General features: G+C 41.3%; 1 protein-coding gene across 7 annotated transcripts in view; it reads left to right on the forward strand.

Moving 5' to 3' along the window:
* Positions 1 to 21,611, forward strand: part of SRPK2 (SRSF protein kinase 2) — a 138,981-nt gene that overhangs the window by 38,708 nt on the left and 78,662 nt on the right. For all 7 annotated transcript variants that reach the window (XR_002828390.1, XR_002828392.1, XR_002828389.1 and 4 more), the window contains exon 2: positions 16,920 to 17,071. Coding sequence is in view for 2 of the 7 variants with exons in the window: in XM_006085405.3 (XP_006085467.1) it covers positions 16,920 to 17,071 (152 nt within the window). In the remaining 5 variants the exon portion in view is untranslated. The remainder of the gene's footprint in view (positions 1 to 16,919; positions 17,072 to 21,611) is intronic.

The following is a 21,611-nucleotide window of genomic DNA, read 5'->3' on the forward strand; positions in this document are numbered from 1 at the left end:
TCGCCAGCTGTGAGTTCCGCTTCTGGCTGAGCGGCGCTCCCACACCCGGGAGCGCACTGACCACCAGGGGGCAGCTCCTGCATTGAGTGTCTGCCTCCTGGTGGTCAGTGTGCATCATAGTGTCAGGTTGTTCCTCCGGTTGTTCTGCCTTTCAGTCGATTTGCATATTAGGGTTTTATTATATAGGATAGGATGGTATAGAACAATGCATATAATAGTAATGTTTCTTAAAACATAGCTTTTGGGGCTCCTGCATCAGAATCTCCTGGGGTGCTTATCAAACATGCATATTCTGGGCCTTCTCTCAGGCTTAGTGAATCACACTCTATGATCGGAGAAGTCTGAAGTAGATATAAGCCCAACAGAGGACTCCTCTCATGTCAATGGGTGTGCTTCCTAAATGTTTCTTTTTCAAACTCACCTCCATTGTCTGCTGTCTACCACCTACCCTTGCTCTCTGCACTGAGTACTAGTGCAGCAGGAGATTTAGTCCCATGGGAATGTTGGGTCTCAAAGTATTTCACTGCTTCCAATTGCTATCTAGTAGGGCAAGCTTCCTTCTGGCTCTCCACTCTCTAGGTGTGTGAGTTTGAACATGTTATTTACCCCTGTTCCTCATTATCCTCATCTGTGAAAATGGGTCAACAATAGTACTTATCTCACAGTTGTTTAAGGAGTTAAGTGAGTTAATATGAGTAGAGTGCTCAGAATAGTACTTATATTGAAGAGTTTGCTTTTACAAATATTGTTATTTTAAGTAGTGTATTTATTGCCAGCTGGAGCTACTCATGCACTATTTGTTCTGATTTACTTATGTTGACCAATTTGTTATGAATCACCATTTTCTTATAATTTAGACCTTCCTAATCATTTTCTGTATTCCTGAAATATAGAAGTTTATAAAGAAACATTTATAAAAAAGTTTATAAGAAATTTAGAAGAAGTCTGTTGAATGGTAAACTTAAGTTTTTATTGGTTTTAAAGTATTTTTATTTGCTTAATGTATATGTATTTTCCTTAGCCAGATATATAGCTGAGAGTGTCAGTTATTGGTCCTCAGTACTAAAATGATTTTAAACTCCAATTGTCATACTTGTATAGAAAAATCTGGTTGTTCTCTATACTCCCCGCCCCCCTATTTTTTTTCTATTTACTTTGGAGTTCTTCAGTTTTGCTGTACTGAGTATTTCTCTTTATTTGGCATATTTCATGTTCTCAGAATTTGAGACACATGTTTTTCATCAATTCTGGGCAGTTCTTAGCTATAATTTCTTCTAATAGCCCTCCAACCCCATTTTCTACCTTCCTTAAGAACCCCAAATAGTAGCTACGTTAAATCTCATTCTGTACTTCAGTTCTCAATCTCTTTTTTTTTTTCCTATTTTCAACTCTTTATCCTTCTGCACTACATCCTAGATGATTTCTTCAGGTCTATCTTACAGTCTCTTATTTGTTGTCTAATCAACAAATTTCAGGTCTTTTTTTTTTTTTTTTTGCTCAGGCTTTAATTTTCACTTCTATCAAAATTATTATCATACTTATTTTATAGTCTATATTTCATAATACTAGTATCTTTATTGACTACCTACCACGTGCACATCACACTCTTTTGAGTTTTACTAGAGGCCCAAAGAAGTTGTCACTGGCTGGAGTTTTCATGGATTTTTAAGCGATATTTTTGCTGCTTATTAATTTCTTTGGACTTGCTCAGAGGGTGGTGTTTCCTTGTTTATTTGGTAATATGAAAACACATGGTTAAATCACATTTGCCTGCTCTCAATTGCTTAGATTCCCAAGGAGCTCTGATTGAGAATGTATTTCTCCTAAGAGGGTTTGCTTTTACTTCTTCCAGGATCTGTGGGATGGCAGTGGCCCAGAAACACTTAAATTAATTTCTTGGCTTGGTGGGGGGGGAGAGGGGGGAGGCAGTTCTCATTATTATTATATGTAATAACATAATAAATTCAAATGCTAACTCTGCTTGAGGGGAAGCTTGAGTTAGAAAATTCTTAGGGCAGATTTCCCCTTCTTCAGTCTGAAGAAGTACAAGTCTGACTCCCTGGCTGGCCCTGGGTGCCGGGTGCCTTAGTCGAGCCTGTCCTCGAACACCAATTCACTTACTTGGACTCTAACCTGCTCTCATCTTACTCTTGAGCTCCCCCTCATTGGGATTGGATTTGGTGCTTCCAGATCTTTCTCATTTCCTTAGAAAATGTTTTCCTAATGGCTCTGCAGGTAGCCACCAATCTCTGAAAATGGCCACTCTTAGAATAATACTAATGTATTTCAGCTTCTTGGAAAAACTATGTACACAATTCGTATAATAAGGTTGGCATTAGTGTTAATTGAAACAACAATCTCAAAAAAATGAAGCTGTTTAAAATTTCAGAATATGACCCTAGCTAGTTTGGCTCAGTGGATAGTGTCAGCCTGCAGACCAAAGTGGTCCCGGGTTCGATTCTGGTCAAGGGCATGTACCTGTGTTGCAGGCTCCTCCCCGGCCCGGGCTCTGATCGGGGTTAGTGCAGGAGGCAACCAATTGATGTGTTTCTCTCACATCAGTGTTTCTCTTTGTCTTTCCTCTCTCTTCCACTCTCCCTAAAAATCAATGGAAAAATACCCTCGGGTGAAGATTAACAACAACAACAAAAATCAGTTAAAAAATAAATTAAAATGAAATTTAAGAATATGGATGAATGACATTTGAAAGTTTCAAAGAGGCCGACTATGTTGCAGAGGACTAATAAATCTTCAGGTGACCAAAACTCTGTGCCAGCAATTACAGGTTTTGTTAAGGTGGGAACAGTTATGTTGTGTGACACCCATTGTGTGAAACCCTAGCTCACAAGAAGTTCTTTGAAGACTGGGCTTAACTTTGGGCTTGTCAAAAAAAGACCTCGTTAGAACAAGTCATACATTATTAGAGAAATTTTATTAAGCTATCTACTTGCTTGTTAAGTTTTTAAAAATCCAGGTTAGATATACTTTTCTTCAAAGATGATTAACAGCAGTACCACCCATGTTGTCATATTGCCTTATGGGAAATAGGTGATAATGAACAATAGAGATCCTTGTGAAACTTAAATTTCTTAGCCAAAATAGGTGGGCTTAGAAACAGAGGAGTTAGGGGTTAGAACTGATGTTGACACTCACAGATGGCCAGAGAGGGCCAGAGGTCTGGGCGTATTATGTGTGATCTATTACGGTGTACTCATTAGTCATAACTGGAGCCCCGAGGAAACAGATTCATTGTAACCACACACCAGGATGGAAAGGTGAGGATTAACCTTTATTGACTGCCTACCACGTGCACATCACACTCTTGAGCTTTACTAGAGGCCCAAAGAAGCTGTCACTGGCTGAAGTTTTCATGGATTTTTAAGCGATGGAACTAGTATTCAAACCTAACTCATAGCCTTTCTACTACAAATTTGCATATTGTTTGTATTTAACTTTTATTCTAATTCTCTAGTCCCAAAAATAGAGTTAGGTGTGTTTTGTTATATCCTAGGCAAGCGATTTTCAACCAGTGTGCCCCAAGAATTTTTAAAAGATTCAGTACCTGACTATTTAGTGAGGGGCACTGACCTCTTTCCCCTTAGATTGTCATACCAAAAATTGACAACAGCCCTAGCTCGTTTGGCTCAGGGGTTGGAGTGTTGACCCACAGACTGAAGGGTGGTGGGTTTGATTCCCAGACCTTCAGTCCGTGGGTGTGTGTGGGAGGCAACCAATCAATGTGTCTCTCACATTGATGTTGCGCTCTCTCGCTCTCTCTCTCTCTCTCTCTCCCTCTCTCCCTCTCTCCCTCTCTCTCTTTCTCCCTCTCCCTTCTACTCTCATAAAGTAAATGGGAAAAAAATATCTCTGGGTGAATATTAACAAAACAAAAACAATACAGCTAACACAACAGTAGGTGCCCAGTGTGAATAAATTAAACATATCTAATTTTTTTTCAGGTCAACAAAAATTATATTTTTTGGTCTGCCACAGAATTTTAGTAGTTTGTTTGCCATGAGATGAACAAATTGAAAATTGCAGTCCTAGACAGTTTACTTTGTTGTTCTTTAGTAAATTGTCCCTAGGTGCTGTGGGAGGTGGGGGTTCGGGGGGTTATAGATAGGAACCACTTTCCCAGCAGGTATTTTCTCTCATTTTCCTTTCCTGTCTTTAGAAATTAATTTATTTCAGTACTCATACACATGGTACTAAATTTAAAAAGTATGATCACTAGTCATTGAGTTTGTTTTCCTGAAGAGCATTATTATTGTCAGTTTTCTTACTGCTCCCTAGAGATATGCTATGAACATGATGCACATGTGTTGTGTGTCTATAAAACAAATGATACGTGCCATACACAAATGCTCTGTGTCTTTGTATTCATTGGTGGTATGTCCTTTATATTAGTACATAGAGAACGGCCTCTTTTGTGTAACAACTTTATTGACAAAAAAAATCCACATTTCATATAATTTACCCATTTAAATGTACAATTCACAGGTTTTTTCAGTATACTTACGTAGTTGTGCAGCCATCACAACTACCTAATTTTAGAATATTTTCATCACCCTCAAAAGAAATTCTATACACCCAAGTAGTCACCTTCATTTCTTCCCACCCTCTTAGCTATAAGCATCTATTAATCTGCTTTTTGTCTATTCTGGGAATTATATAGTGTAATAGAGCCATACAGTATGATCTTTAGTGACTGGCTTCTTTGATTTACCATAATATTTTCAAGGATCATCCATGTTGTAGCATCTGTCAGTGCTTCATTACTTTTTATTTTTATTTATTTTCATTGTTGAGTAATATTCCGTAATATGGATAGACCACCTTTTTATTTTTATTTATCTACTAGAGTCCTGGTGCACGGATTCGTGCACTGGTGGGGTCCCTTGGCCAGGCCTGTGGGGGTCAGGCTGAAACTGGCCGGGTGCATGGATTCGTCCAAGGCATGTCTGGCCCATCTCACCCAGTCCTGATGGGGGCCAGCCGGCCGGGGAGGGACCACAGGAGGTTGGCCAGCTGGGGAAGGACCATGGGAGGGCTCCAGGGCGTGTCCAGCTATCTCACCCAGTCCCCATTGGCTGGACCCAGCAGCAAGCTAACCTACCAGTCGGAGCATCTGCCTCCTGGTGGTCAGTGCGCATCATAGCAACTGGTCAAACGGTGGAACAAATGGTCAGACACTTAGCATATATAGGATTAGTGGCCCGATGCATGGATTCATGCACATTGAAAGGAAATTAATTAGAAGAAATATTTTAATATCACTATTTGCCCTTTCTCTATAATAGAAGTGTCAGAGATGAAAGAAAATTAGTAAAATGTATATGAAAATAATATATAAATTGGTTAATAAGTAAACAATAACAACAAAGACATGATATAAAAACAACAAAAACATATCAAAACAACATTGATAAAAACAATGACTGATAAAGTGATTAAACTTATTCTAGTATCTCTGTGTATACCACATTAAGAGTAAAAACACCTTCAGAGTGCTTGACTAATTTCCCTTGTGATGAAGTATTTACAGCTTTAACTGTAACGCCACATGCTCTTTGAACTCGAGAGAAAGCAACATATAACTGACCATGACTGAAAACGGGTTCAGGTAGGAATATTCCTACTTTGTCTAGAGTTTGACCTTGTGATTTATTAATAGTCATTGCAAATGTTGCCATCACGGGAAACTATCTTTGAATTAATTTAAATGGGAGGCCAGTGTCAGAGGGGGTCAAATCAATTCTTGGAATCAGAACAACCTCTCCTTTCACAGATCCTGTTAATACTTCAGCTTTGATTATGTTAGGTTGCAGTCTTTTGATAATAAATCTAGTACCATTACAAAGACCCCATTTACTATTAAGATTTCTCAGTAGCATGATGATTGCACCTACTTTCAATTTTAATTTATGACACGGCATTCCCGAAGAAGTAACACTATTAAGAAATTCGATGGGAGCTTTATATGTATCGTGCATGTGTGAGTCAACGTTTATTTTTAAATTGCCAGTGTGCATCATATGTACCTGCCTATCGGTCAGACAGTCGGATGTATGTAAAGTTGGTCATATGTATAGTTGGTCACTTAGCCTTTTATATATATGAATTCCTTAGTTAATGGGCATTTGGATTGTTTCTACCTTTGACAATTATGAGTAATAATGCTATAAACATTTATGTACAAATTTTTATTTTGGTATATGTTTTCATTTCTCTTGGTTATAGACTTAATAGTGGAATTGTTGGTAACTGTTTAACCCTTTGATACACTATCTCAAGTTTTTCAAAATGATTGCACCATTTTCCTTTCTCATAAGCAGTGTATAAGCATTCTGATTTTTCCGTGTCCCTGCCAAAACTTATGTCTTTTTTATTATTGCCATCCTAGTGGGTGTGAAGTGGTATCTCATTATGGTTTTGGTATTTTATTTTTCTGATGGCTAATGGTGTACATCTTTTCTGGTATATATAGTTTTAGCGTTTAACATTTAGGTCTGTGAACTATTATAAATTAATTTATGTGTATGGTCTTAATTAAGAGTCCAGTTTTATTCTTCCATATGTGGATATTCAGTTGTACCATTACCATTTGTTGAAAACACTATTCTTTTTCCACTGAATGGTCTTGGCACTACTGTCAAAAAAATCAGTTGACTGTAGTGTAAGCATTTATTTCTGGATCTTCATTCCCCATTGATCTGTATGCCCATCCTTATGCAATACCACATTGTCTTGATTACTGTAACTTTGTAGTAAGTTTTGAAGTTAGGAAGTGTGAGTTTTCCAATTTTCTTCTTTTTCAAGATTGTTTTGGCTATTCTGGGCCTTTGCATTTCCACATGAATTTTAGGAATGGCTTGTCTTTTTCTGTAAAGAAGCCAACAGGTATTTTGATAGGTAGTGAATTGAATCTGTAAGTCACTTTGGGACATATTGTCTTTTTTTGTTGTTGATGTTAATCCTCACTGGAGGATATTTTTCCTTTGATTTTTAGGGAGAGTGGAAGAGAGAGGGAAAGACAGAAACATTGATGTGAGAGAAATACATCGATTGGTTGCCTCCTGCACAAGCCCCCGTTTATCATTTTACAACTTACATTAAAACTTCCAATAGTGAGCTGTATAGAAAAATGTTTGAAACTCTTCAGTTAATCTTATTTACTATTAAAAGTAATGGTATACTCGAATAGGTTCATGCTGCTAAAATATAGCCCTGAGCAGTGCTATCCAATAGAACTTTCTGTGATTATAAAGATGAACTGTATCTGCACTGCTCTTACCACAGCCACCAGCTGCCTGTGGCTTTGAGCACTTGAAATGAGGCTACAGTGACTGAAGAACAGAATTTTAAGGTTTATTTAGTTTTAATTAATGTGGCCAGTGGTCACTGTATTATATAATTATATAATTATAGTTGCTTTTATATTTGAAAGTTGTGGAGGTTTACAGAAGCCTTGTTCAGAGGGGAACATTTTGCATTATTTCCTGAGGAGCATGAGGCAATCATTAGTGGTTATAGTAAGTTTCATCAACATAGAGGTCTCAGTAAATAGTCCTTTTTTTGTGCAGTATAACCTGCACCCAGCTGTCTTCTGATGGCCTACAAACAGAGCTTTTAGATAGAAACACATATAGTCCTTAGTTTGCTAGTTCTTTGTTTTATGGCCAAAGCATCTTTAAAGGAATTTTAATTTACTTATTGATTTTAGAGAGAGAAAGAAAGAGGAAGGAAGAGAGAAAGAAAAAAAGTTTGGTGGTTCCACTTATTTATGCATTCATTGGTTGATTCTTGTATGTGCCCTGACTAGGGATTGAACCTGCAACCGTGGTGTATCGGTATGATGTTCAAACCAACTGAGCTACTCGGGGTGGGCACTAGTTCTTTTTATATGTATATCTCATCCTAATGTAGGAGGTTGGCTTACATGAGATTTTATACATTTCTCTAAAACCTGTATTTGAAATTCATGAATCGATATTGGTGTTTATCATATGAATCATTGCCTGTACAGCTTAAGCCAGGGAGTCTAGATTTTGTTGGTGGCTTGAATAACCTTGTACTTTGGCTCTGAAGGAGGCTCTGCCCTTGGCCATTTCATTCCTTATTTCTCCTGGGCACCCAAACGTGATTGGAAAGGCTAACAGCCGCTTGCATATGACCTCTGCTTGTATTTGCAGCTCAAACCTTTATTTTTTAGCTATAGATTCCATATATCAAGCAATCAATCCACGGTATTTCTACACTCCTGGGAGTCCCATATGCTCCTCAAACTCAGATCAGCTTAAAAGAGAAGTTATGTTTTCTCTGAAAACCCTTCCTCCTCCTCTTGCTTTGTTCTCTGTCCTAATTAATGATAACACTATCTCACTACCACAAATCTAGAAGACAAGCACCCACCTCCAGCACATGAACTACCAGGCTCTGAGTTCAGGCTCTTATCTCCTTCCCAGCCTCCTCACTAGCTTCCCTGCTTCTGCCTTATATCTACACGTTCTCACAACAGTTCCATATATTCTTTACAGAAATCAAATCTAGTCCTAAAATTGCATTTCAGTAGCTTCTGCTTGCCTTCAGGATAGAGCCCAAACTCCTTGAAGCTGTGGGTCATTCCTTTGTGAGCTGACTGCTGCTGCATGTCTTACTGTCTCCAGGCACATCAGGCAATTTGAGGCCTTCATGCTTCTGGTCACATTGTTTGTTTCCTGGGCCTTGTGTTTACTGGCATTTCTCTCCTCTTTACATCTCTTGGTGCTGTGCTCTTTTGTGCCCTGGTCCACTTCCTGGTATTTAGTAGACACTATTCTGAGTGTTTGAAATCAGTGGGAGTCATTTTCATGCCTTAGAGCTCTTTGGTTTAAACTTTTCTGTCGATCTTTCTTTCTCCAGTTGAGTAGTAGTAAATTTACTGCCAGGTCTCATAACTATTTTATAAAGTACTAGGGGCCCAGTGCACGAATTCATGCACCTTGAAAGGAACTGTGGGCCGAGAAGCTGTGGTGGGCACAGGGGTGGGTCTCGGCCCCTCCTGTGCACCCCCGCCCAGCCCCTCCTGCCATGGCCCCTGGTCCCCTATCTGCCGGCAGCCCTGCTCCAGCCATTGCCGTTCCTATGTGCTGATGGCGCTGGCTCTGCTCACGTCCACTGATGGTATGGAGCTATTGGGGCTGGTTTCAGCAGCAGGTGTGAGCAGGACCGGCACTGTCAGTGGGTGCGAGCAGTGGCTGCTGCCCTGATCGCCTCTCAGGAGCAGGGGGAGGTAGAGAAGCCCTCAGGGGCGATTGGGGCTGGCAGCTGCTGCTTGCACCTGCTGTCGGCGCCAAGTGATTGGGAGTGGTGCTGGCAGCAGGTGTGAGTGACAGGCGGGACCACGGCACGCGGGAGCAAAGAATTTTCAGTAACCACCAGAGACTCACCCTGATGATAGTGACTGGTGCCCCGCCTTGGTCTGGCACCCCCAGTCACCTGCTGCACCATCCTGCCGTGGCCAATGCCAGCCATGATCCGTGCATGCCCCCTGGTGGTCAGTGCATGTCATAGCGATTGGTTGTTCTGCCGTTCGGTCTATTTGCATATTAGCCTTTTATTATATAGGATTAACAGTACCAGTGGCATAAGATATAGCCATGTTGTATATGTGCTGTTAGGAGATTAAGCAGTCAGCTCCTTTATTGTCTAAAACAGGGGTCCTCAAACTATGACCCGCGGGCCACATGCAAATACAAATATTGTATTTGTTCCTGTTTTGTTTTGTTTTTACTTCAAAATAAGATATGTGCAGTGTGCATAGGAATTTGTTCATAGTTTTTTTTTAAACTATAGTCTGGCCCTCCAATGGTCTGAGGGACAGTGAACTGGCCCCCTGTTTAAAAAGTTTGAGGACCCTTGGTCTAAAATGTAGATCAGTTGGGAAGCAGGTCTGGTTTACTTACATCTTCACTAACTTTTAATTGGCTATGTTCCATATTCTAAAAAACAATGCAGTTTTAGAAACTAGGAAAGTCTAAAATTCCTGTCATTCTGTTGGAATTTGAGGAATACTTAAAAAAACTTTTTTTTAACCTTGTTGTGCTCAAAAGATATTTGTCTCTCAATCCTGATTACCTAGCTTTTTAATTCCTCTGAACAATTCAATTATTAAAAACCCAAATCGAGATCTCACTGCTGAGGCCAGAATCTGCTAATTTAACACGAACTACTGTATTACTTATTGAGAACTTGATATCTGTATTTATTTTCTATTGTTGTGTAATAAATTACCACACATTTAGCAGCTTAAAACAGTACCCATTTATTATCTCACAGTTGTGTGGGTCAGAAATTAGGGCTGCACAATGTGACTACTTACTCACTAGATAGAAATGAAGCTGATGGTGGAGGCTGCAGTTCTCATTTAGGGCTCAAAGCTCTCTTCCAAGATCACCTGTCATCGACAGAACTAATTTCTTGCATTTAAGTCCTTGCTATCCAACCCTGGCCTGATAGCTCAGTTGGTTAGTGTCCCCATATACCAAAGTTGTGGGTTATTTCTCCGGTAAGGGTACATAAAAGAAGCAACCAATGAATGCATAAGTAAGTGGAACAACAAATTTACTTTCTTTTTCTCCCTCCCCTCCCTCCTTTCTCCCTTCCTCTCTCTATCATATCAATAAATACAATAAAAAAAATTTAAGTCCTTGCTGTCCTTAGCTGTTGTCTGGGGCCCTTTCCCACTCCTAGAGCCAACGTGCCCTGTGGCCCTAATGAATGGGCAGTTCACACATGGGTGTTTGCTGTCACCCAGGCCAGGCTGGAGTACATCTCTTTGACTTCTGTCACCAGTCTGAGAAAACGCTCTATTTTTAAAAGGTTTATGTGGTTAGGTCAAGCTCACCCAGTGTAGCTGCCCTTTTGCCATATAACAGTATAATTATGAGAATGATATGACATTCACTGGGTCTGGTCTACCCACACTCAGAAGAACAGGGAATTAATTATACAGGGCGAGGATCATTGGGGTTCATTTTAGAATTTTGCCTACCGCAAGCAGACACTGCACATTTAGGTTTGATTTACACAAAATTTGGAAATTCTTTTTTCATTAGAGAGGAATGCAATAAATCATTATGACTTTTCCCTCCCTAGCTGTGTGGCTGTACCTGGTGTTATAGCAAGCCGTTTGAGAGAGAGTATATATTAATTAATTGATTCTATCCTTAAATAGAAATGCCAGATTATATATTTCCCAGGTTAACAGTTACCATCAAGAGGGGGACACGAAGGGAGGGAGGGAGGGAGAGAGTGAGTTCTAGATGAGGTGGTGGACATGTGGAAGAAATAAAAAGAAATTAGTTTATATGAATGTCCCTAAAATACTACCTGAAGCGATTCAATTGGAACTCCTTTTCTTTTCATTTTGGTTAAATATTAATTGAATGAATGAATTTGTGTCAGTTGCCGTTTAGGCTGTTAATAAAGGAAAGGACTTTTTCCCCTGCCAAATGTGAGGTTTACGTGTCCCTTTCTCTGCTTGAAAGAAATAGCAGCTGGAAGGGAATCAGAACTCCCATTCGGCTGCCATGGCAATTTAGAGCCGATGATGCATGCATTTTGTTAGGGTTATTTAGGTTTTCCTCCCTTTTTTGATAGAGTAGATGTACCAGAGATACAGTATGAAGTAGATTAGAATGATAAAATAGTCTTAGTAATATTTATTTAAAGAAAAACATTTTGTGATCTTTTTAAAATTGCAATTTTATGCTAGCCCTATTTGGGGTATTGATTAGTTGTGTTTTATGGGGGATAAAATAAATATAGGTCTTTGTGAAAAATATAAACAACTAGTTGGAATTTCGCTTTCTAAATTTTTCATTCCAGTAGCTGAGGTGGTATATTTCTTGTTACCTGAGAACATGTTCCGAGACTTGTGCCTTGTATAAACTTTGGTCAATTAGTTTGTCAGTCTGCTTTTTACAGAACTACATACTACTTCCACTGTGAATATGGTTGAGGCAGTTGTAAAGGAGACTCTATGCATATAGATTGCTTAAATCTAAATGTAGATATTTCTATTTTTTTTTTCTTGGAAACATATACTTTATAAAGGTATAAAGTGGACATTAAAATAATATAGTTGTATAGGCTTTTGCTTTTTAAAAACAGCCTTTTGAGGTATCATCCACTTACCATACAACTTATATGTTTAAAGTGTACAATGCTTTTTTTAGTATGTTCATGATGTTTTGTAACCTTCACCACATTAGAACATTTTTATCTCTCTTAAAGAAACCCTGTACCTATTAATAGCCACTCCGTTTCTCTCCTTTTTTCTCATAACGCCAGCCCTAAGCAAGCACTGATTTATTCTGTCTCTATAAATTTGCCAATTCTGAACATGTATAATAATAAAAGCATAATATGCTAATTAGACTGGATGTCCTTCAGGATGAAGCCGGGGCTGTGAGGGAAGCCCGAGTCCCGAGTGCCAGAGGGAAGCCGGTGCCGGCAGCCGGGGGAAGGAAGGCCTTTCTTGCACAAATTTTGTGCATCAGGCCTCTAGTCCTATGTAATAAAGAGGAAATATGCAAATTGACCCTCACCCCCTCACATAAGATGGCCCCCACAAAATGGCTGGCAGGGGAGGGCAGTTGTGGGCAACCAGGCCGGCAGGGGAGGGCAGTTGGGGGGAACCAGGCCTTCAGGGAGGGAGAGCAGTTGGGGGGGGGGACCAGGGCAGTTGGGGCGACCAGGCCAGCAGGGGAGGGCAGTTGAGGGCGATTGGGCCGGCAGGGGAGCAGTTAGACGTCAATCAGGCTGGTAGGGGAGCAGTTAGGGGGTGATCAGGCTGGCAGGCAGAAGTGGTTAGGGGCAATCAGACAGACAGGCAGGCGAGTGGTTGGGAGCCAGCAGTCCTGGATTGTGAGAGGGATGCCTGACTGCCCGTTTAGGCCTGATCCCGGTGGGCAGTCGGACATCCTCTGAGTGGTCCCATATTGGTGAAGGTGAAGTCTGGGCTGAGGGACACAATCCCCCCCCCCCCCCCCCGCACAAATTTCGTGCACCAGGCCTCTAGTTTCAATATAAAATGGAATAATATAATGTGGTCTTTTATGACTGGCATTTTCACTTAGCATCTTTTCAAGGGTGATCCATGTTGTAGCATGGATCAGTACTTCATTCCTTTTTATTGTTGAATAATAATGCATTGCAAGGATATACTACTTTTATTTATCAGTTGTTGCATATTTGGGTTGTTTCTGCTTTATGTCTGTTATGAATAATGTTGCTATGAATATTTTTGCACAACATTTTGTGGGGACATAAGGGGTAGCAAAAGTAGGTTTACAGTTGTTTGTACCAAAAAATACATTACTAAAAGATGAATCATAAGTAAGGATACAAAATAATAAGATAAATAATACAATAATAAATAATAATACAGTAATTAACTGTGTTTCGCATACTCACAACTATAAACCTACTTTTGCCCACACTGTATGTTTTCACTTCTTTTGGGTATATACCTATAAATCAGTGGTTCTCAACCTTGGCTATGTTATGGGGTGGGGCCACAACATTAGTAACAAAGAAACAGAATTTCCGGAGGATGAGGCCCAGAAATCAGGATTTTAAAAGGATTCCCAGGTGATTCTAAAGTGCAGCCAAGGTTGAGAACCACTGCTATAAATGGAATTGGGTCATAATGGTAACTTGAAATTCATACTTTTTAGGAGCTGCAAGATATTCCAAAAGAGTAATGTCACATTACACCTTGCTATGACATATGAGGGTTCCAATTTCTTCATCCTTGACAGTGGTGTCTCATCACTGATTTCCATTCCCCTAATGACTAATGATATTGAACATCTTTTCATGTGCTTATTGGTCATTTGTATATCTTCTTTGGGGAAACATCTATTTTAGTCTTTTTAAAAATTTCAAATTGGTTTGTTTTTTTATTGTTGTAAGAGTTCTTTTTATATTCTAGATACAAGTTCCTTATTGTATGATTTGCAGATATTTTCTTCCATTCTGTGGTCTGCCTTTCTTTTTTAAAAAAAATTTTTTATTGATTTCAGAGAGGAAGGGAGATGAAGAGAGAAATAGTAACATCAGTGATGAGAGATTATCATTGATTGGCTGCCCTCCACTGGGAATCAAGCCTGAAAACTGGGCATGTGCCCTGACTGGGAATTGAACCATGACCTCCTAGTACATAGGTTGACACTCACCCAATGAGCCACACAGTCCAGGTTGTCTTTCTTTCTTGATGATGCCCTTTGAAGCACAGAAGTTCATAATTTTGATCAAATTTAGTTTTGTTTCTTTATTTTTAATTTTTATATATTTTAATATATCTTTATTGATGTCAGAGAGGAAGGCAGAGGGAGGGAGAAATAAAAACATCAATGATGAGAGAGAATCGTTGATCCTCTGCTGCGTGCATGCCCCCTACTGGGGATCGAGCCCGCAACCCAGGCATGTTCCCTGAACAGGAATCGAACCATGACCTCCAGGTTCATGGATCACCCTTCAACCACTGAGCCAAGCTGGCTGGACTAGATTATATCTTTTTAAATTGCTCATGCTTTTGATGTCATATCTAACAAACATTGTCTAACCCAGTGGTCGGCAAACTGCGGCTCGCGAGCCACAGTTTGCTGACCACTGGTCTAACTTACAAAGTGATGAAAGTTTACTTATGTGTTTTTTTTCCTGCAAGGTTTATAGTTTCTATTCCTTTATTTAGGTCTTGAACTAATTTTTGAATCAGTATGTATCTGTGCTCAGTTGGTTGGAGCATTGACCTGATGAGCCAAGGTTGCAGGTGTAAGCCAGTGAATGCGTGGATGGCTGGAGCAGGAGGTCGATGTTTGTCTCTCTCTCCCCCACCCCCACTCCCCTCCCTCCCTCCCCCCCCCTCTATCTATCTCTCTCTCTCCCTCCCCCTCTCCCCCCCCTTCTTTCTCAGGTCAATACATATATTAAAAAACCACACAATTCAGTGGTTTAAAGTGTGTGTGTGTGTGTGTGTGTGTGTGTGTGTGTGTGTGTGTGAAGTAGGGTTACAATTTTAGTTTTTTGCATACTGATACGCATTTTTCTCAGTACAGTTGAAAAGACTAAATTGTGTTGGCACCCTTGTAAAAAAATATTTGTGGGTTCTCCTCCTATGATGTCTTAAATGCTTTTAGTAATTCTTACATAAGATAACTTCTTAAAAAGATTGATTAAATATATTTTATGAGTACGTACTTGGTAAGATAACCTGTCACCTCTTGATTTTTAAACGGTTGAGATTTAATCAGGCTTTGAAGTACTATAGAAGCTCCCAGAAACCACTTTGAAGAAGCCAACCTTAACGATGGTGTGGCATTGTTCTCTCTTGCATACATATTCCCTAATACAAATTTACTTGTGTTTCTCCTGTGTGGTAGGCAGTAACAAGGATGAATAGGATGAACAAAAATTGGTGATTGGGATTATAACACTTGACAGTTGCATTGTATTGAATCTTACTAGGATGAATTGAGTGATTTGAGAGTTGACGATAACGGATGTGAAGAAGATTAGTAGGAGAAGCCTTGGAAAAAATAATCATCACTGGTGTGACCAGGTGTCTCCGATTTCTGAGGCCAGGCTTTTCCTTTGGTATCGGTGGATCTGAAGAGGCTAGAGTAGTGCTATCCACAAGTATAGTGTGAGCCTCCAGAGTATTCTAGTAGCCACATTAACAAAAGTATCAGGTGAATTAAAATTTAATAAGATATTCTATTATATCTAGAACATTATTTTTAACATATAATACATATAAAATTATTAATAAAATTTTGCATTTTTTCTTAGAAATTCAGTACACATTTTACACGTAGATCATATCTCAATTGGGACTAGCCACATTTCAGTTGCTCAGTACCCACATGTGGCCAGTGGCTTCTGTGTTGGACAGCACAGTTCTAGATGTTTTGATAACCAGTTGAAATATTGCATCAACATTACTCAACTTCCTGTGCTCTTCAAGGTACCCTGACTCATCCCTTTGACTTGATACATGTGGCTTTGGGGGGAGCTTTTTCCTGACTGTTCATTGTAGCCCTCACTGGTGGGATAAGTGCCTGCTCGCTGAGACAGGATGGTCTGGGAATTTTGTTAAGCGACATGGGCAACTCACTAAATGGGTAAAGAATACTATTACTTTGTTAATCCTCTCATGAGGATATTTTTTCCATTGCTTTTTAGAGAGTGGGGAGGGTAGGAGGGAGGGAGATTCTAGAGAGGAAGGGAGAGGGAGAGAGAGATAGAAACATCAATGATGTGAGAGAATCATTGATTGACTGCCTTCTGCACGCCCCCTACTTGGGATCTAGCCCACAACCTGGCATGTGCCCTGACCGGAATGGAACCGTGACCTCCTGGTTCATAGGTTGATTCTCAACCACTGAGCCAAATAGGCCAGGTTATTTTAGTCACCTTTTGTGAGCTATCCAGGATATCTAATCATATTCCTACTATTTCTGTGGGAAAAGAAACTCTGATTTTAAAATAATGGAAAATAAGCCCCTTTATAAGTGCAGGACTACTTTCACATGTCTTTTTATAATCTCTGTGGGATGTGTTTGTATATCATGGGGAAGCACTCTTTTATTTCACTTATATTTTATAATATTGACATGAATTAAAAAGTATTAAAGCTCTGGGTGAAAATGTGCCTGCAAGAATATGCCTTGGCTATTAAGGATAGTCTTCCCTCCTGGCCTGTATGTTGAAACATCACTTGAATTCAGTTAAAATGGATGCAGTGACGTTACTCATCATTTCTTTTTAGTGTATGACAAGTTCTATTTTTTTTCATATTAAGAAACTTCAAGAATATCCACAATGCAAGATTTACTTCTAAATAAGTACGAATTTTCCTTCTGCTGTTTCAGGCCGGAGCCTCAACAGAAAGCTCCCTTAGTTCCTCCACCACCACCTCCACCACCACCGCCACCTTTGCCAGACCCCACGCCCCCAGAGCCAGAGGAGGAGATCCTGGGTTCAGACGATGAGGAGCAGGAGGACCCCGCAGACTACTGCAAAGGTGCTGTGCTTGCCTTCCCACTGAGCCATCACATAATTTGTTTTGGGGAATGGACAAGGGGGGTTAATGATGCAGATTGTTTGGTCTTTATTAAATTAGCCTCTTAGTGTCATTATTGTTTTAAATTCTTAAATCATTAAATATAGGATGATCCCAGAAAATGTAAGCAATAGCAGAAGGAAAATTGTAAGAGATAGAAAATATACATAATATGTACATGCATAATCTGGGTACGTTCAAGAGGATTGGAAGGTGATCATAGAATTAAAGCTGGACAATCCGATATAATAAAGAGCTAATATACAAATGGTCGTCACGCCCTCATGCCATCACACCGTAATGGCTCAGACACTCAACACTGGGGAGAGAGGAATGGAGACCGGCCAGGCACAAATGAGCTCACGAGAGAGGAATGGAGACCAGCCAGACTGCGGCCCAGGAGAGGGACAAGCCACCTTCCCCGCAGTCCCGGGCGCCAACGGCTGTGCCTGCGCTTGCGGGCCCAGGAGAGGGACAAGCCGTCTGCCCTGTGGTCTCTGGCTCCTGTGGCTGTGGCCCGGGTGAAGCTGGCCCGGGACCTGAGTGCCTGCAGCCGGCCAGAGGGAGGGAAGCCCATGTCCCGGGTGCCTGCGACTGGCCGGAAGATGGAATCCTGGGTCCCAGGTGCGGGGCGAGGCAGAGGCGGTTAGGGTCGATCAGGCCAGCAGGGGAGCAGTTAGGGGCAATCAGGCAAGCAGGCAGAGGTGGTTAGGGGCAATCAGGCAGGTGAGCGGTTAGGAGCCAGTGGTCCCGGATTGCGAGAGGCAGTCGGACATCCCCGAGGGGTCCTGGATTGGAGAGGGTGCAGGCCGGGCTCAGGGGACCACGCCCCCTCCCATGCACAATTTTCGTGCACCAGGTCTCTAGTTAAGTATAAAAGCATCGTACTCATCCAAGAAGAACTTAGAAAGTAGAAGGTATCAGGCTCCTGAGGGGAGCCAATGTAATTATTGTTTACTGCATTTGGCTTTAACTTTTCTGGCTGCTAAGACTAACAAGGAACTGCTCCTTTGTCTGTATAACATTGAATTACATAGTATTCATTGTCTGTGGAAAGAAAGCCTGCCCATTTGTTTATACAAACAGACTGTTTCCTGGCATTGTACTTAATGAAAAAGACTTTCTGTAGGTTCTGCTATTATGTGACATAGTGGGTTATGTTTTCAGCTATGTTTTCACAGAAGACATAGAAATTATTCTGTTGAAGTGCTCTTGTAGTGAGGATTCATAAAGACCAAGAGCATATAGTTAAACTCCTACAAGGCAAGCATGTTGTGTGGCAAAAATTGAGAACAGTTTGATCCAGACTCAATACTCTGTGTAGACAGGACTCTGAGAGTCCATGAGGAAGGAAAGTGGATGTGACTAGTCAGCTGCTTCTTTGTTATTTAACTACTCCTTTGGACTTTAATTTACTCTAATAGAAAATTATCACTATCTGGAATTATGAGGTTCTAAACAGTTGAGACATTTATTTACCACAGATTAAGGAAAATGAAGTCATATTCTGTACAGCATAAGATAAGTTGGCAGGAGATGCACACATTCAAACCATAAAGCACTAATGAATCTTTGACTCTCTAATATCTTAGTATGAATTTATTTAGTGATTCCAGGCCATTTGTGTGTTGGTTAAGGAACAATTACTTTTTAGATACCTGTTAAGAGGGAGAGAAAGTAATCTTCCACTCAACCTCATTGTCCCATAGGTGTGGGTTTCTACACACAGAACCAATGTTGTCCTTAGAAAAGCGATTGCAGAACTTTAGCATTTGTATGAGTAGTGATTATGACCTTAAAGGTCTATACCATCTAAAATGGAAAAGAAGGTATTGAGATGAAAAGATGTTTTCCATCCTCCCTGTTAATCTGCATTTCTTGGTTCCGAAATTAAGTTGTTTGAAGACAGTTGTCTTTTGATTTTGCTGCTTATGCAAAGCATTAGGGTGGCCTGTTGTAACTGTTTGTTATCTTAAGCACAAAGGCTTTACCATGTTGGAATGAGCACTGTTTGCTTCACAACCTGGTGGGAGATGGGTCAGGAGATGTAACTAGTACTCTCACCCTTTACCACCTCTGCAAATCAGCCCTGTGGATACTCCAGACCGAAATACAGGGCTATGAATGAAGGATTCCACAATCAGGCTGATTCTAGGTAACACTCACTGAACTGTAAACATCTTGAGAGTATTAAAGTCAGCCTCAGTAAGGCATGTTAGAGATGGTAAGGTTCTCTTCTTACACCGTCTCTCTCACACACTCACGCTTCTCCCTAATTTTGTGACTAACTTGTCCCTCTAGTCAACATTACAGTCAACAGATGCCATTCTCTGAATTTTGTGGTTTCTATCCTCCTATATAATAAAAGGGTAATATGCAAATTGACTGAATGGCAGAATGACCAGTCGCTATGATGCACACTGACCACCAGGGGGCAGATGCTCAATGCAGGAGCTTTCCCTTGGTGGTCAATGTGCTCCCACAGGGGGAGTGCCACTCAGCCAGAAGCCCAGAAGCTGGGCTCACGGCTTGCAAGTGCAGTGGCGGTGGCGGGAGCCTCTCCCACCTCTGCGGCAATGCTAAGGATGTCCGACTGATGGCTTAGGCCTGCTTCCCGGGCCTAAGCCGTCAGTTGGACATCCCCTGAGGGCTCCCGGACTGTGAGAGGGTCCAGGCCAGGCTGAGAACCGAACCCCCCCCCCCCCCCAAGGGCCAAATCTCATGCAGCGGGCCTCTAGTTTGTTTATATATATAAAAGCCTAAGTGACCATTACGACTAGTCGACCAGTTGCTATGATGTGCACTGACCACCAAGGGGCAGGTGCTCAATGCAGGAGCTACCCCCTGATGGTCAGTGGGCTCCCACAGCCAGCCTCCTGCGGCTGGCCAACCTCCCAAGGTACCTCCCCCCGGCTGGCCTGCTAACCTCCTGCAGCCCCTCCCCCCAGCTGGTGGCCAACCTTCCACAGTCCCTCCTCCTGGCTGGCCAGCCACCCCACACGGCCCCGATCGCCTGCCAGGCCGGGACCCCTCCAACCCGTGCACGAATTCGTGCACTGAGCCTCTAGTACAGTGGTTCTCAACCTTCCTAATGCCGCAACCCTCATGTTGTGGTGACCCCCAACCATAAAATTATTTTCGTTGCTACTTCATAACTGTAATTTTGCTACTGTTATGAATCGTAATGTAAATATCTGATATGCAGGATGTATTTTCATTGTTACAAATTGAACCTAATTAAAGCATGGTGATTAATCACAAAAACAATATGTAATTATATATGTGTTTTCCGATGGTCTTAGGTGACCCCTGTGAAAGGGTCGTTCGACCCCCAAAGGGTTGAGACCCACAGGTTGAGAACTGCTGCTCTAGTACATATATAAAAGGCTAATATGCTAAGTGTCCAACCATCCGACTGGTCACTATGACGCGCACTGACCACCAGGGGGCAGACGCTCAACACAGGAACTGCCGAGCTGCAGTTTCTTGGCAGCGGCGGTTATCAGGTAACGCACGCCAGAACCAGAGAGGAAGGAACCCAGTTTCTCACAGGGCCGCCTGATTCCACCTTCTGCTGTGGGTTATGTTGTTGCTGGGGCACTGTCAGTGCTGAATCTGGTTTACTGCACACTTCCATTTGCGTTTCACATCCTGTATGACAGCAACTTTGCAGAGTGCCCTCTCGCACTCTGAGACCCCTCGGGGGATGTCGGAGAGCCGGTTTCGGCCCGATCCCTGTAGGCCAGGCTGAGGGACCCCACCTGCCAGAGGGTTCCCGCTCACTCCGCAGAGGCCCTTTGAGTGGCCGGCCAGGGAGAAACCTCGGGAGGTTGGCTCCAGGGCAGGTCCAGCCCGTCTCACCCAGTCCTGCCCCACTGGCCACCTTCTAATTAATTTTCTTTCAATGTGCACGAATCTATGCACCGGGTCACTAGTAAATCATAATAGTTTGTCTAAGATAATGAACATAAATGCATTCAAGGAGTCCATGGAATTGGGAATGTCTGATTCAGGAACTGTGGCCATCTTCCTCCTCCCCAATAGAATAGGTAACTTCCCCACCTGAAACCAGTTGAGTTTAAGTTACCAACATGATGCTCTGTCACTCCTGAGTACTTCAGTATATTTTGCCTACAATCAAGTACATTTCTCCTTTGTAATCACAATACAACCATCAAGATCAGGAAGTTAGCATTGATATATTTCTACCATTTAATCCTCAGACTCTATTCAGGTTTTGCCAGTTGCCCAATATTGTCCTTGATATGAAACAGAACCTTTGGAAAGTCTTGTTACATTTTTGTTTGTTTGTTTCTTTAATCAGTTCCTAAGTCTTTTCTTGACTGTCACAACTGACATTTTTGAACATTGTAGGCCAAGTTATTATTTTGTATAATGTTTCTCAATTTGGTATATAAAAAACTCTTTTCAGGTAGTGTATGGTTTTGATTTATACTATTACAGTTGATGTCAGTCGCTTGTTTAAGATGGTGTCTGCTGG

Source organism: Myotis lucifugus, unplaced genomic scaffold, assembly GCF_000147115.1.
Source record: "Myotis lucifugus unplaced genomic scaffold, Myoluc2.0 scaffold_18, whole genome shotgun sequence".
NCBI lineage: Eukaryota > Metazoa > Chordata > Mammalia > Chiroptera > Vespertilionidae > Myotis > Myotis lucifugus.